Source organism: Coffea arabica, chromosome 3e (assembly GCF_036785885.1).
Source record: "Coffea arabica cultivar ET-39 chromosome 3e, Coffea Arabica ET-39 HiFi, whole genome shotgun sequence".
Lineage (NCBI taxonomy): Eukaryota > Viridiplantae > Streptophyta > Magnoliopsida > Gentianales > Rubiaceae > Coffea > Coffea arabica.
The window spans coordinates 10968466-10984216 of NC_092315.1; the positions used below are offsets into that span (position 1 = coordinate 10968466).

Genomic DNA, 15751 nt, shown 5'->3' on the forward strand with positions numbered 1-15751 from the left:
GGTATCCCTGTTGGTATCACTTGAGTTCTATTTTGCTAGTTTCTGTCTTGCGTCCTTTGAAGTGCCTTTGGTTGGGTATTTTCTGCGTTTGTTTGTTGAATTGGAGGGCTACTGTGCCACGTCCTTTGCTTATTGCTGTTGGTGGCGTCTAATTGACTTGCTGGGAGTATTTTACCTATTGATTTCAATTGCTAAATCTTTAGAACATTTGTTGCGATTTTGGGTAGAATTGGGTTCATTTGTTGAGATTTGTTGATTTATTTAGACTCTATTACCGCTTCTAGTCTGTTTGATCGCCATATTCGTTGGAATTGACTGCGTTCAAGCACATTGTTGGACGTCCTCGGCCATTGATTGAAACTGCTGCATTGTCTGGAAATTTGCTGGTTTGAAGTTCTCTGTTGCACTCTAGTTCGCCTGGATCAAGACGCACGTCGGAGCTCTCCTTCCCTCTACAATCTTTCATTGCCGCGCACTACCGTAGCACCATTTTCACTCCACCGTTCCCACCTATTCCATAGCCGCCCGAGACCTTCCACCACGTATTCAGGGAAGTGTAGTTGTCCTATTCGCTTTCTTTACTTTATGATCTCCATTGAGGACAATGTCGGATTTAGGTGTGGGGGGGAGAGCTGTGGTACAGCTGGTATTTCTGGTGTTCAGCTTTTAGTTTTTTTCTTTTCCTTTATTTTCGTTGTTATTTGTTCTATTTTTCGTTTATTTCCTTTTCTTTCTTCCTAGTGGTCAGTTTTTTATTTGAATACCAAGTTTGATGTTGGATTGTTGTCTCTAATTCTGCTATTGCTAAGTGTTATTAATAAAAAGGTATCAAGTTGATGTGGTTGAGTTCAGGAATATCTCTTTGGTGAATATCAATAATTGCTTAACTTTTCCTATTTTTGGTTAACTTTTCTAAGCATGGGGAATGATTGTTGGCATTTTTCATGTGAATAGGTCCAATTATTAATTTTAGTTCTCCATATTTGGAAATTTGAGGCTAGCTGCTGTTATTTTTGTGTTATTTTAGTTATTGTGCTACATGGTTGTAAATAAGAGTTGACTGTACTCCGCTAGTAGTTACTACTAAGTAACCGGGGATCTTCACCTAAAGTGTTGATTTTCGCGTCAAAAGGTAGTAGTTGCTATGAGTGCGTGGTCCCGTAGCAATTAGAGTTGAGTAACCGGGCTTCTCCATCCGTCAAATGTTGGAGTTCGCGTCAAAAGGCTCTAAGGGCTATAGACTAAGTCTTTTGTTACTCAAAAAAAAAAATAAAATAAAATAAAGATTGTATTAGTATGTGAATAAGTCAGCTTGCCGGTTTGTGATCTTAATGTCGAGATTTTGGTTAATAGTTGGACCATTTGCTGATAAATGTGAGCAACCATTCCTTTTTCTTAGATTAGTTTGCTTTAAATTGGAGGAGTTGGTGGTTGAGAAGCTAATCGGAGTGATTTTTCTTGGATCTTAACTGTGACGCTTGATATATGTTTTTCTGGGTATCTTGACACTATGATAGTTAGAGCAATAGCCATTGTCAAATTTTGGTATTCAATTGCTGTTCTTATGCTTGAGGGCAAGCATGATTTAGGTGTGGGGGGAATTGATAGGGTGTTAATTGTTGGTTATTTTATTGTTAATTTCCCCTTTATCCTTGCCAAATATTGTTTTAATTATTAATATTTACTTATATTTGGTATTGGACTCAATTTCAGGAAGTGAAACAGAAAACTACAAAAAGGAGGTACTTTTTGGAGAATATGGAGACTTCTAAATACTCCACAGGCTTGGCCCACATTGCTAAGAAGGACCGGATTTCCATTTCCCTTTTTGCTGACTAGGAGTCCTACCAAGAGTAAACGTAATACAAGGAATGGCGCTGAACCTTCTTTGGAGCATTTGGACTCTCAATTTCGGTAGGACCAGTAAGATAAGAAGCCTTAGTCATTTGGGCTCTTAAAAGAAACAAACGTACAGAGGATTGGTTTTGTTCCTTATCCGGCGGGACCACGGAGAGAAGTGAAGAAATTTGTTTTAGATTAGGAGACAATTCTTTTCCTTTGGCCGCGGCTTTATCTTTGGGGAATTGGGAGTTTTTCCGTGGTTCTTACTTATCGTGTTCCTCTTATCAATCAATAGTTTTAGTTTAGGCTTTTAGCATAGTTTTATTTTTTCTTCTCTTAGCTCTTTCGCATGGTTGTTCTCCATTAATGGAGGACTAACCTCTTAATTCTAGTCAAGGGGACAACTGAAGACTTGGTTCAACAATTACTGTGAGATCGAAATTATTTTAATCGCTTCCTCATTTATTGGTATTTATGTGTTTCCTGTTTTTAATTGTTATAGTCCTTATGTATGATTGATTAGTGCGCAATAATTAATTATTCATATAGGCTATTTTGCTAAATAGAGGTAATTGAATCCGTAATTGTTCGTTATCTCTATCTTAGTAGCAACTGGCGTAATTGGGTTTATGTCAGGGGAGCATATGATCTAGCTTAAACAAACCCTCGTAGCGTATTTGTTGGTTAGGATTGGGCCTTTCTAATTATTAATGCAATCTAGAAATTAAATCCTACGGTCGTACCTAGGGTTATTTTTGGGTTAGAGAAATAGCTAACGGTCGTACCTTAGCTATCGAGAAATTAAGGAAGGGTTGGTTGTTTATCGCGTGCATGACAACTATAACTAATCTATTACTGAATGTTGAATTATCTGTGAATCGATGATCAGTGCATGAACCATTTCTGAAGTGTACCCTTGGCTAGAGTTTTCCCTTAATTATTTCTTTGAATTAATTATTTTCTGCAGTTAATTTATTTCGTTAGCATTTAATCCAAAACCGCCCATACTTCGAACTCTAAAAGAAATAAATTATCCCCAGTCCCTGTGGATTCGACCCTGCTTATCACTATCTACAGAAGTTATATTTTATTTAAGCAGGTATTTATTATTGCACAGGTTCGGCACCTGTCAGTATTCCCTAGTCTCAGCATACTCCCGAATGATGAATCCAAATGCCAAATTAAACTGGGTAATGGAGAAGTTGAACTCCTGACCCATTAGACGGAAATGAATGACATTCAGGGTATCAACAGTTTACCTCATAGGCAACTCAAACTCAAAAGTGGAGTAAAACTCCCTAATCAGCTCGACAAAGACGGGACAGAAGATATCACGATAAGGGCGCCACCCGATGGCGGTAAACATCTGCTCGACCTCCTCCCGTATACCTAGGGCAATCATAGCAAGTTTCTCACAACACTTGCAGGATTTGATACGCCGCTCACAAACTTTAGCGTATCTCTGCTGATCGGCAGGTCTAGTGAAATTTAAATACCCCCCAAAGTGAGCGAGGATATTCACATGAGCACCACTACCCCTACCTAAGCAGGTTCGGACACTACAAGAGGAGGGTTGGTTGGTCGGTGCATTCACTGGAATAGAGGGTTGGGGTGGGGGTTGAGATTGAGAGGCTCTAGACCTAGAAGATGATTTTGGTCTCACCATGGTCGTGAGCAATCAACCCAATCAAGAATCTGGCAAATGTATTGACCCAATAAAGCAAAAGTCACAACTATGTGTAAGGCAACAATCACTGAATAAACACTGGCATCTCTCAACTGAACAATTGACTGCAAAGCTAGTCCACCCAAATCTTCAACAAATGTCCCCCCTTGACAAATTAAGTGCACAACTCAACCAACCGAAATCGCAGCAAAAACCTCAAGAAGTGAACAATTCAAGCAATAATAGTTCAGTAAGTTGACAATAGCACCTTAATAAAAAGAAAAACGCTCAGCTGTCAATCAGATAGTCACCCAAATAGCAACCTAAGTCAGCAGCCAAATTGTCACCAACAATTCAATCAACTGCCACCAGCTTCGACAAACAAATCAAGCGCCACAGGTTACCCAATTCAACAGGCAATAGCAGGACTGATTAACCAAAGTCACAACAGAAACCTCAAGGAAATTGGCAATTTAAATCGACTGCAATTTAAATCGACCGGCAAAGCACTTGAAAGCAAAGAAATCAACTAATAATGTCGTACTCAACCCAATAAGCACTGTTGGCTCTCAACTGGGCAATAAATACAACCACAATAGCAGCGAATCTCCCAAACAATGTAACTCAACCCAACCAAGAAATAAACCCAATTAGACACAACCGGATGGCAACTAATTCAACTCAATTCAACCAACTGGGCAATTAAATTGTCCCACAATTAAACCCAAGAAAAAAGTCGTCAAACAGAGAGGTAGGAGTTTAAGAGGGGTGAATACCTCCACCGTAGATAGTGGCCAAGCAAAAGCTCTGGTAGAGACTGATGGCGGCGCAGAGAGGGAGACAGAGGTGGTGGCGCTCTGTCGTGGCTTCGCGTGGGAGACAGACGGCGTTGGCGTTTGATGTCGTGCGGTGCACGAGCAGTGATGGCGTCCCGGTAGCGGTTGGTGCCGTGGGTAGAGAGTGAGGGAGAGGAGGCGAGCGGCTAGCCGGTGGCGTCACTGGCGGTGGACGATGCTGCCAAAAGAAAATGCAGCGGCGGATAAAGGCGCGAAGGAAGTCACGGTTCGCGATAGGCGGCGTGCGCAGAGGACGGCGGCTAGCGACGTCAGCGCTGATCTGGTGAGGTAAGGGAGCGACCGAGGCTACGGTCGCACGCTTGGTGGCCGTCCGTGGGCTACGGGCGGCAGATGAAAAGGCGGCGACGATGGAAGAGAGGAGAAGGAGCGGACGGCGGCCGAACAACGCGCGAGGTTGGACGGCAGTGTGTGTTAGTCGCTTGGCGAGGTGGAGGAGGAAGAGAAAGTGGCGGCGTGTGAATGGAAGAAGGTAATCGGGGAAGAAGAAAAAAAGAAAAGAAAAAGGAAAAAGAAAAAAAATAATAAAATAGTTTTTCTTTTTTTTTTATTGGAAAATCACAAACTAGGGTCAAACGGAAAGACCCTCCTTTTTTTTGAAATTTTATTTATTTATTAATTAAATTTTTTTAAATTCTTTTTTTTAAAAAAAAATTTATTATATTATTAATATTAGTATTAACAAAATTTATTTTCGAAAATTTAACATTTGAGATTAAAATGACCGCGAAATTGTTCAAAGTTAGAGTGTCTACCTTTCCCGCGAACATGACGCGAGCAAGTCAAGAAGGCAAGAATCTTTCTGATGAAGAGCTCTCCATATGACTCGACGTGGACACGTTATAAGGGCAAGAACCCTTCTGACGAAGAGCTCTACATGTGACTCGCCGCGGGCACGTCATGAGAGTATGGACTCTTTTAACCAAGTGTCGAGAAGTTACACCTTGCCACGCGCTCAGTTGACGCGGGTGCGTCAAGTCAGAGTGATACCTACGAATCAATGGTTCATTCTCCTCCACCACTGGAATGCGGCTCAAATGGTCGGCTATTAGATTCTCTGAGCCTCTTTTATCTCTTATCTCCAAGTCGAACTCTTGCAGAACAATATCCACCTTATGAGCCTCAGTTTCGCATCCTTTTTGGTCATTAGGTACCGTAACGCTGCATGATCGGAAAACACAATAACTTTAGCACCTAACAGATATGACCTAAATTTTTCTAAGGCAAAGATAACCGAAAGAAGCTTCTTCTCAGTAGTGGAATAATTTAGTTGAACGCCATTCAAGGCCCTGGATGCATAGTAGATGACGTGAGCTGCCTTTCCCACTCTTTGCCCTAACACAGCTCCAACTGCATGGTCACTGGCGTCACACATGATCTGAAAGGGTAAACTTCAGTCCGGGGGTTGGATGATAGGGGGTGAGGTCAACAGCTTCTTTAACCTGTCGAAAACTCTCTCACACTTGTCATCGAACTAAAAAAGCCACATCTTTTTGTAAAAGCTGGAATAACGGGGCTCCAATTTTTGAGAAATCATTGATGAACTTTCGATAAAAACCTACATGTCCAAGAAAAGAGTGCACTTCCCGCACACTCGCGGGGTAATGTAAAGCAGATATTATGTCTATTTTAGCCCTGTCAACCTCAATACCTTTAGAAGACACAACATGACCTAAGACTATCCCATGATCAACCACAAAATGACATTTTTCCAATTAAGTACAAGATTAGTCTCTATACATCTCATCAGGATCAAATTCAGGTTATTTAGACAAGTATCGAAACTATCACCATACACACTGAAATCGTCCATGAAAACTTCAATAATTTTCTCTACATATTCTGAAAAGATGCTTACCATACATTTTTGGAATGTTGCAGGTGCATTGCACAACCCGAATAGCATCCATCTATATGCAAAGGTTCCGAACGGACACGTGCATGTCGTCTTCTCTTGATCTTCTGGTGCGATTGCTATCTGAAAATATCCTGAAAATCCATTCAAGAAACAATAGCAAGCCCTACAAGCTAAACGCTCAACGATTTGGTCAATGAAAGGAAGAGGAAAATGATCTTTTTTCGAGACAGCGTTCAATCTGCGGTAGTCAATACACTGTCGCCATCCGGTAGGTTTGCGCACTGGCACAAGTTCACCCGTTTGGTTGGCCTCCACTGTCACTCCTGCTTTCTTCGGAATGACCTGTATCGGGTTCACCCAAGGGCTATCTGATATTACAAAGATGATCCCCACATCGAGCAACTTCAATATCTCTTTCTTCACCACTTCCATCATGAGGGAGTTGAGTCTCCTTTGAACTTGCCGTATAGGTTTGGCGTCCTCCTCCAACCTCATTCGATGCGTACAGATGGAAGGGCTGATCCCCTTAATGTTGGCGATGGTCCATCCTATTGCCTCCTTATGTTCTCAAGGATTCGGATTAGCTTCTCCTCTTGGGTTTCTGAGAGTGCAGCTGAGATAATCACCGGGAGTGTTTTGTTGTCGCCCAGATATGCATATTTTAAGTGATTCGACAGGGATTTCAACTCCAACACAGGTGCCTGCACCACAAATGGTAGTACCCTCTGGTGAGATTCGAGAATGAAAATTGATGAGACTTCATACCTTTTTGTTGTGGTCGGCAACGAGTGTAATGCCCCTATTATGCATCTCAAATCTTCACTCCACTCTACCTCAGGAGTTGTCTCCAACTCGAGGTGCTTGGTTAAAGCAACCTCCAACTCGTCCCTGCCAACAGTTTCAAATACTTCCTGCACCGCAGGGTCAATAGAACTCATAAAAAAAATATAGCTAAAGTTAAAGTTTGAGGGATATTTCATAGTATCAAATATATTAAAAAGAACAATTTTCTCATTAAATTCCATGGACAAGGTACCCTTATTAATATCAATTTTAGTCTGTGCTATACTCAAAAAGGGTCTACCTAACAGCAAAGGTGAGAGATCAGGTGAATGATCATCATCCATGTCAAGTACATAAAAGTCAGTTGGGAATACCAAATCATTGATTTTGACCAACACATCCTCAACTAACCCATTAGGGTATGCATTAGTTCGATCAACTAATTGGATTATTATCTCAGTTTCTTTTAATGGACCAAGGTTCAGAGAACCATAGATAAATTTTGGCATTACATTGATCGATGCTCCTAGGTCTAATATGACTTTTCCAATCAGGGTGTTGCCTATCCTACAGGAAATGATAAACATACCTGAGTTTTCGTACTTAGGTGGGAGATTCCTTTGTAGAATCGCTGACACATTCTCCCCCACGATGACTCTTTCATCTCCCCTCAGTCTCCTTCGATTGACGCACAAGTTCCTTAAAAATTTTACATATTTCGGCACTTGTTTGATTGCGTCTAATAGGGGAATATTGATCTCTACCTTGCGGAACACCTCCAAGATCTCCTTTTTCTTATCCTATCTCCTCGGTTTCTCCAACCTGCTAGGGAAAGGAGGCGGGTGAGTTTTGAACTCAATGATCGGGTCAAGGAGTACTACTGAATTTGTGCTATTACCACCCTCCTTCTCAAGCTCGTTCTCAATCTTTTCCTCATACTTGTCCTTTGGAATCGTAGGTTCAGGCTCCTGAATTTTCTTCCCGCTCCTTAGGGTCATCGCACTTACATTCTTTTCAATTCAGGTTGAGACGGCAATTTACCTTGGACTAGGGACTCTAAACGATTGATGTTATGGCCATTTGATTCATCTGATTTTGCATGGATTGCATCTAACTCATTTGATTTCTTATATTCTGTAGTTTGGCATCCGTCTTTTGTTGATGTTACCCGGTGGTAGCCATCAGTTGTTTCATCATCTCTTCCAAAGATGGACTAGAACTCGGTGGAGGAAGTGGTGGTTGAGGTTGGTACTGCTGCTGGTACCCTTGTTGTCTATGTGGCACAAAGTTAGACTGCTTGTTCCTTCCATAACTGAGGTTGGGATGATCTCTCGAACCAGGGTTGTAGGTACTTGAATATGGGTCATATTGCTTCCTTGGCGCCGGCGCATGGCCAGCCATGTTTACGTGTTTTGCATTTTCTTCTTGAACTAGCGGACACATCTCCGTAGTATGACCCAAGGCAGCGCATACCCCACATACTTTGGCTTGTGAAGCATTTCCCACAGCTAGTTGTCGCACAAAAAATGTCAATTCGGAGAGTTACTGTTGGATAGAGGAGGTTTCTACCTCATTCATCTTACGCGTCGGGACATCCTCTCTCGAACCAAACTGCTGTGAATTCTCAACCATTCCTTCAATCAACTCCCATGCTTCTTGAGGAGTCTTGTTCACCAATGCTCCTCCACTTGCATTATCGATTATGCTTTTGTCCCTAAAGAGTAACCCATCATAGAAATATTGGATGAGCAGTTGCTCACTTATCTGATACTGAGGGCACTTGATGCATAATTTCTTGAATCGCTCCCAGTAATCATAGAGCGACTCCTCTAGATGCTGTTTAATGCCGCATATCTCATTCCTTAGACTTACAGCTCGAGACGCGAGGAAATATTTGTCTAAGAATTTTTTCTTCAGTTGGTCCCATGTGATGATACTACCTGGTGGTAGGTAGTACAGTCAGTTTTTTATTAATTCTTAACATATTTATTAAAAAATTATAATGGATGAAAATTTTTTGCTAAATTCAAAGAACTGGTAAATTTACTCTTTCTCAAGTTGTAATAGTTTATATAGTTGTTCTAACTAGAAACTTTCATTAATTTTTTTCAATTAAAAACCTATTATTATTTGAGTAACTATGACTAGTTTAATAAATCATCAAATTTTAAAAAAATTAATTAATATTGAGGCTCACAATTAAATAAATGCATTGGAGATGTTCAAGTTAGTGATGATACTATGTTGTCACTAACTATGCTATAGTTTTATTGGCAAAAATTGGTCGTCAATAAATATAAACAGTGACAACAATGAAAAGTTGTCAAAGAAAGTGGTAGAATTACTGACAACTTTTATCAAGTTATCACTATCGCAAAACTCGTGCCTTCCAAGTCCCATGGCACGAAGTAGTTTTGTGACGACAATTAAGGGTAGTCACTGAAAACTTAGCTACTTTGAATCAATTGTGATAACCTTCAATGTCGTGACTAAACAACCTCATTTTGTGACGACTTTTTGTCATCACTAGAAAATGTTGTCACTAATGACCTTTTTTCTTGTAGTGAGAGATAATTCCAATTATTAACTAATCAATAGGTTATAACTGTCAAACAAGCGATGACAGTCAACTCCTCCTTACTGTGTCGATGATTGAGGTACGCCCGTCAATCACTACTCTAATTGAGAAATAATCTTAGGTACGCCCGTAAGACTTAATTCTCCAATTGCCTTACGTATTAGAGGAGGCATATTCTAATCAAATAACACACTACCAGGGTTATTTTATATTAGTCTGCGTATTCCCCTGACACGAATCTAATCATGTCAGTTACCACTATTTTAGTGCAATTAAATAATTACAGATTTAACGCTCTAATTGACATCAGGTTGCTAAATTAATTCAACGTCCGGGCCCAAGATATTCAATTAACAAAACAACCATAAATATTACAAACAGAAAATATGCAAATACCAGTAAATAAGAGGAATAAATAAAATTAATTCAATCTCATAATTTTTAGATAAACCAAAACCTCCGTTGTTCCTTGACTAGAAAAAGAGATTTAGTTCATCCCTGATCAGAAAAATCCACACAAAGTTGTAGGAACAGTTGCGGCCATTGTCTTCGATTCAGATGATTCAATTCGTTGGAATGCAGAAAGAAAGAAAAGCAAAAAACTACCAAGAATGACTAACTGTCTTCTATCTAAGTCCTCACATACGGTGGACTCCAAGCCACTAAAAGACGAAATTGTCCAAAGCCAAAAAGGAATCAGAATTGACTGCTACTTTTTCTCCTTATTTTCCTACTATACAACTACAGGAGCCAACAAAAGGAAAGAGTCCTACTGCTACTAGTCTGCCATACTTTCCTTATCAGATAAGGAAACAATCTTCAATTTTGTCTTCAATTGGTCTCGTGTCTCTTGTTACCACTCAAACTCTTCTGCTAGCTACCGTCAAATTGGCATCTTTTTATGGTATTTTGTTCTACTCCCTGCAATAATTACAAATTTTCAAAAATGAATAGAATCTGACAATTAATACACATTTGGTAAGGTAATAGGGGAAATTAATTACAAAATAAATGACAAAATTGCAACCTATCATTAGTCCCGTATGACAATTATGCTTCTGCTCAGCCTCATGAAGGGTCTGTTTGTTAGGACTGAAAACATTCAGAAAATGTTTTCCTAATTTTCAAGTGTTTGGTTCATTTATAACATAGGAAAATATTTTCTTTTGGAAAAAATTTTACGCTTGATGGCGTAAAATAACTTCCGCAAAAAAGAAACTGAAGTTATTTTCCCTATCTTAAAGAAATGGAAACATCGAAGTCAAGCAATCACGTCGCCATGCTTCCTCCCCCTCTTCCTACACATGCACCCTTTTCGTTGTCCTCTATTTATCTTTCTCACACACACAGACATATGCTAAGGCAAAAATTTTTGACAAACTCAAATCTCTGGAGATTAACTAATCTAGATCCAAAGGACTGTTCAAGTTGTCTATATTTGGGTGAAGGTTGGTGATGATGATCAGTACGTCTATGCATGGTTTTGGTTTCTTCAGCAGATGTAAATGTGGGAAATGGATGACGATGATGATAGAAGAAGAGCCGACAAGGATGCTAAAAGAGGAATAAGTTAATCACAGTAACATGGGCTCAGTCATTACAACGGGCTTGGGTGTTTCTGTAAATAAGTATCTAAACACCAGAAAATAACAGAGAAAATAAATTATTTTCATGTCAAAGATTTTCTGTGGAAGACTTTTTCCGAAGAAAATATTTTACTCCCTACCAAACGGACCCGAAATGTGTAAAATGTAATGATGTGGCCACAAAAGTCCTACATTGGAAGTGAAAATTTAGTTTGAGGATTAAATTGGTTAAAATGAATTATGATAGATGAAATTGGTTTTGACGCCGTTCTCGACTGGACTAGAATAGAACTTGTAACTTGTGAGGCTCGTGATCTCTCCTCCCCCATGGGAAAACAAGGCCTTCCAACCTCATTCTGGAATGCATTTGGCCATTAAATCTTTATCTGACAAATTAGAGAATCTCATCATATTACCAAAAAGGTATCTAAAGATAGGATATGGGGCAGGGACGGTCATCAGGTGGACCATTCCTGAGCTGTTCACGGCTAAGATTTGGCTAAAAAAAATGTATGGTCTAGATTTCATCTTGTATCTCGATTTTAACAATATGTGTGGAACTCACAAAATTTTGTTCTAAAATTACATGCTGTTGAAAGTAAGTTACACCATGTGCAAATAAAGTTATACGCTGTGCAAAATGCACATAATTGCCAGGACTGCAACCGTTCCTGCCACTGGTCACTAAAGATAAAGGCTAAAGAGGGCCCTCTGGTTGCCGGTTATCTGACCAGAATAATTGAACATCCATTAATGATCTATTTTTTGTTTGCTGGGACTATACTTCTATGGTTCAGCGGTTTCCTCGGGCTCCAGCTGCAATCGGTTGGTGCCTAAGATGAAGTTCCTGCAAGCAAAGCACTATGCACTCGTCTCGCCCACTAAGTGTCCTCCTTTGCTCAAACATTCTAATGATTAAGTATTTAATGATTGACTGAGTCGACTGACCAAAAACAACAGTATTATCCTTCCAATAAATTATGCAAACTAAAAGAAATGAAAATTTTCTCTTTAAAAAATATAACAAACCTAATATTGCCTTATAGTTATAGAATTTTGCTAACTGTAATATAGTGTTATTATTATTATTCAGCCTGAAGTCATAACTGAAAGTGATATATACAAAGAAAAGGGAGATTAATTCAACATGAAAAATAGAAAATTTTAAGGAAAATAAGAAAAGGGAGATTTTCACGTAATCAACAGAATATTTTTGGGTAGTCAATACTACGGGGAAGATGACAAATATTTATATTAAAAGGATGCCAAAAAATTAAAATAAACAACTACCCCTACATTTTTTTTTACTTTTATTTCTTTGTTTGCCTTTTTTTAGGTAAAAAATACAGGAATTATTATTTACTTTTATCTTTTTGTCTTCTTTGTAAGGTCAAAATTATCATGTACTCTACAATTACAAAGAAAATTAAATTGATAAAAGGAAAAGAACTCTCTTTTGTTTATTTTATTAACATCTCTTCTTATTTTTGTTGGGTTAATGTTTAATGTCATGCATATTTGAGTTTATTGGACTTTAAATCAGATGATGATGATGCTAACACTAATAATAATGATAAATAAAGTTAGCAAATTTTTATAAACTAAGGTAGTACTTTGCTTGTTATTTGTTAAGAGCAAGGCCTTTCTTTTTTAGGTTTATGTAAACCGTCAGAAGGATAATATTTTCATATTTAAGGATAATATGTCCCATATTTACACTTAGAGGAGGAAAACAAGTATTGCACCAAACCTCAAGGGTTAACATACTTAATTTTGGCTTGGAGGGACCAGTTAGAAACAAATTTCTAGAACCAAAATTTCAAATTAAGGGACCTAATACACAGTTCTAAATGTTAAAGATCAAAATAGGATCACTGATTAAAGTTGAAGTACTATTGGAACCATTATTTTGCCTCTAAACATCGTCATGGACAAGTGTTAATCCGAGGCTGAAATTCATTGTAATCTACCTTTCTTTTGTACTTGAGAATAGCACAATGTTCAATCTGTCATACTCAGTCAACTAGTCAATTAGATTTCAGGCATTTGTGCTATGGTTTGAGAGAGTGAGGTCGTAAAACAAAGTAAACAAGATCTTCTGTATGCTTTTGACATCACTTTATGTATGGCTACACTAAATATTTGGTCTTACCATTTCTTTTCAGCTTATCCACCATATTGGTTAGTTTAAGTATACCCAAAAAAAAAAAGCAATTTGCCAATGGTTTACTGATTTACAGATTAAACCAACCAAAAACTAGCCTTCGCTTTGTTGTCAATTTGAAATACTAAAATTACTCATTTTTTAGTGGAAACTTGCCAAATTGACTTCATATTGCATGAAAACATTTTGCCATCACCTCAAAAGTGCTCAAAAAAGACACACAAAATCACACACTCATATACTTAAATGGAACTAGCAAATACATGGAATGCATATTACATGATCACTGATCCAGCTCTTATTTGTATTTCACGTTACAAAGTACATACTATTATAGTAAGCCTGTTTAAGCATTCATGATTAATCATGACCTAGCTAGAAGCTGGCTTTATTAGTTCTGAGGCTCAGCATCTGCAGCCTCACCAGGATGTCCACCATGGCCGCCACCCCCGTACCCTCCATGCCCATAACCACCATGGCCGCCACCCCCGTACCCTCCGTGGCCTCCTCCGTAGCCTCCTCCATGGCCACCTCCGTAGCCACCTCCATGGTACTTGGCTTCTCCTTCCTCATTTGTCTCAACTGTCTTGGCTGCAATAAAGATAAATAATGTAATCGCAATTTTGAAAATGTAAAGTTTGGACCAAATTGTGTACATGCTTTTAGGTTACCGAGTATTTTAGCCAAACACATCGTAATTCTTTTGAAAATTTGCCTTTTAACGTATGTGTCAAATTATTATTTTACAGATATCTTTAAAATGGCAAGCCTGTTTAAGCATTCATGATTAATCATGACCTAGCTAGAAGCTGGCTTTATTAGTTCTGAGGCTCAGCATCTGCAGCCTCACCAGGATGTCCACCATGGCCGCCACCCCCGTACCCTCCATGTCCATAACCACCATGGCCGCCACCCCCTCCTCCGTAGCCACCTCCATGGCGTCCTCCGTAGCGACCTCCATGGTACTTGGCTTCTCCTTCCTCTTTTGTCTCAACTGTCTTGGCTGCAATAAAGATAAATAGGATATGGGCGTTACGAAAATGTAATCGCAATTTTGAAAATGTAAAGTTTGGACCAAATTGTGTACACGCTTTTAGGTTACCGAGTATTTTAGCAAACACATCGTAATTCTTCTGAAAATTTGCCTTTTAACGTATGTGTCAATTTATTATTTTACAGATATCTTTAAAATGGCTAATTACTACCAACTAATAGCTATTTTATCATAGCGAATCATAGTTTCTGAAAGTTAATAAATATAAAGATTTATTAACAGCATGTTCAAAATCTTATGCACCGAGATGTACCGAGAATCTTAAATCCATACTTTATGCTCCGAGATTGAATGCACCGAGAATCTTATAAAATATAGTTTGACTCTAAAAATGCAGGAAAAGTAATCCAGTCACAAACGACCATACTCCAACTCCCACGTTTGGAAAGGCTTGACACTTAGAATCCAGTTACTGAAAGGAGAGGTGTATTCAATCTTTTTAACCACAGCACAGCCATCTTTGTTAGTACTCCGGCACTTCACATGTACAACAAAAATCTTTCTGAAACCTTAAACGCTGTGGTCCTAAATGCTGAATTAAAACATGGCGCATATAAATTAGAAAGAGAAAAAATGATGAAATGTGAATTGAAGAATAAATGTCTTACAATTGTCAACTGACTTGGCAGCCACCTCTGAGGTAATCATTAGAACTACAGCCATGGAAATGAAAAAGAAAAGAAGTGTCTTGGAACCCATTGTTGCTGAAGGGAAATTTATGTATTGAAGACTGATTCTGAGAAGGATGAGGAAGGTGGTGCAGATTGATCTCTATTTATAGGAAAACCTGTGCCACATTCCCATCGAAAGGGTCGCGGAGTCGGCCCACCGATGTAGCAGGTGTTGAAGAGGCGGTTGTCGTGCTAGGTCGAAAGTCTATATAAGCGTAAACAAATAGAAAGATGTACGGAGAAGCATTTGTTCTAATTTCTACAGGTCTTTAAGGCATATAGACTTCGAGCCCTATGGAGAAGATAAGGCTCATGTCTCCTATATTCAACAGTATGTCCCAGCATTGTTGATAATTTGGACTCTGCACCGACTTCGATGGATTATATGTTTTCCAATTTGATTGACGTGTCAAATATTTTATAAGAAGAAAAGAAACAAGGAAGAACACGTCAAACTTTGCAATAGTTCCAAGAGAAGCATGATTAGAATTATGTAACTTTTTATTTATATCACAAGATACAATACTATCTTTTATTATGTATGTTAAAAACCTAAAAGTTGTAAATATAAAATAGGGTCATGTCCTTTTGATCCAACAGCTAGTTAAGTGACAATTCGTCAAGTTATTATTACATGGTTATGATTACTGCACTGGAAACTCTAGTTTTGGTTTGATTTTAGTTCCGATTCTTTT

General features: G+C 38.8%; 1 protein-coding gene and 1 non-coding gene across 3 annotated transcripts in view; one reads left to right on the forward strand and one right to left on the reverse strand.

The window, feature by feature from the left end:
• The window catches only part of LOC113736448 (uncharacterized), a 30944-nt gene extending 15761 nt beyond the window's left edge, over window positions 1-15183 (reverse strand). The window contains exons 1-3 of one of the 2 annotated variants that reach the window (XM_072084721.1): window positions 14994-15183; window positions 14182-14334; window positions 13755-13922 (exon numbers count right to left, since the gene is read on the reverse strand). In XM_072084721.1, the coding sequence (XP_071940822.1) occupies window positions 13755-13922; window positions 14182-14334; window positions 14994-15084 (412 nt within the window). In that variant the 5' untranslated portion in view covers window positions 15085-15183. The remainder of the gene's footprint in view (window positions 1-13754; window positions 13923-14181; window positions 14335-14993) is intronic. The other variant, XM_072084722.1, reaches the window with a different exon arrangement.
• Window positions 8766-8872, forward strand: LOC113738322 (small nucleolar RNA R71). Its single transcript, XR_003460108.1, has one exon. It is a non-coding gene; the product is annotated as a small nucleolar RNA R71 (small nucleolar RNA).
• Window positions 15184-15751: the final 568 nt, after the last annotated feature.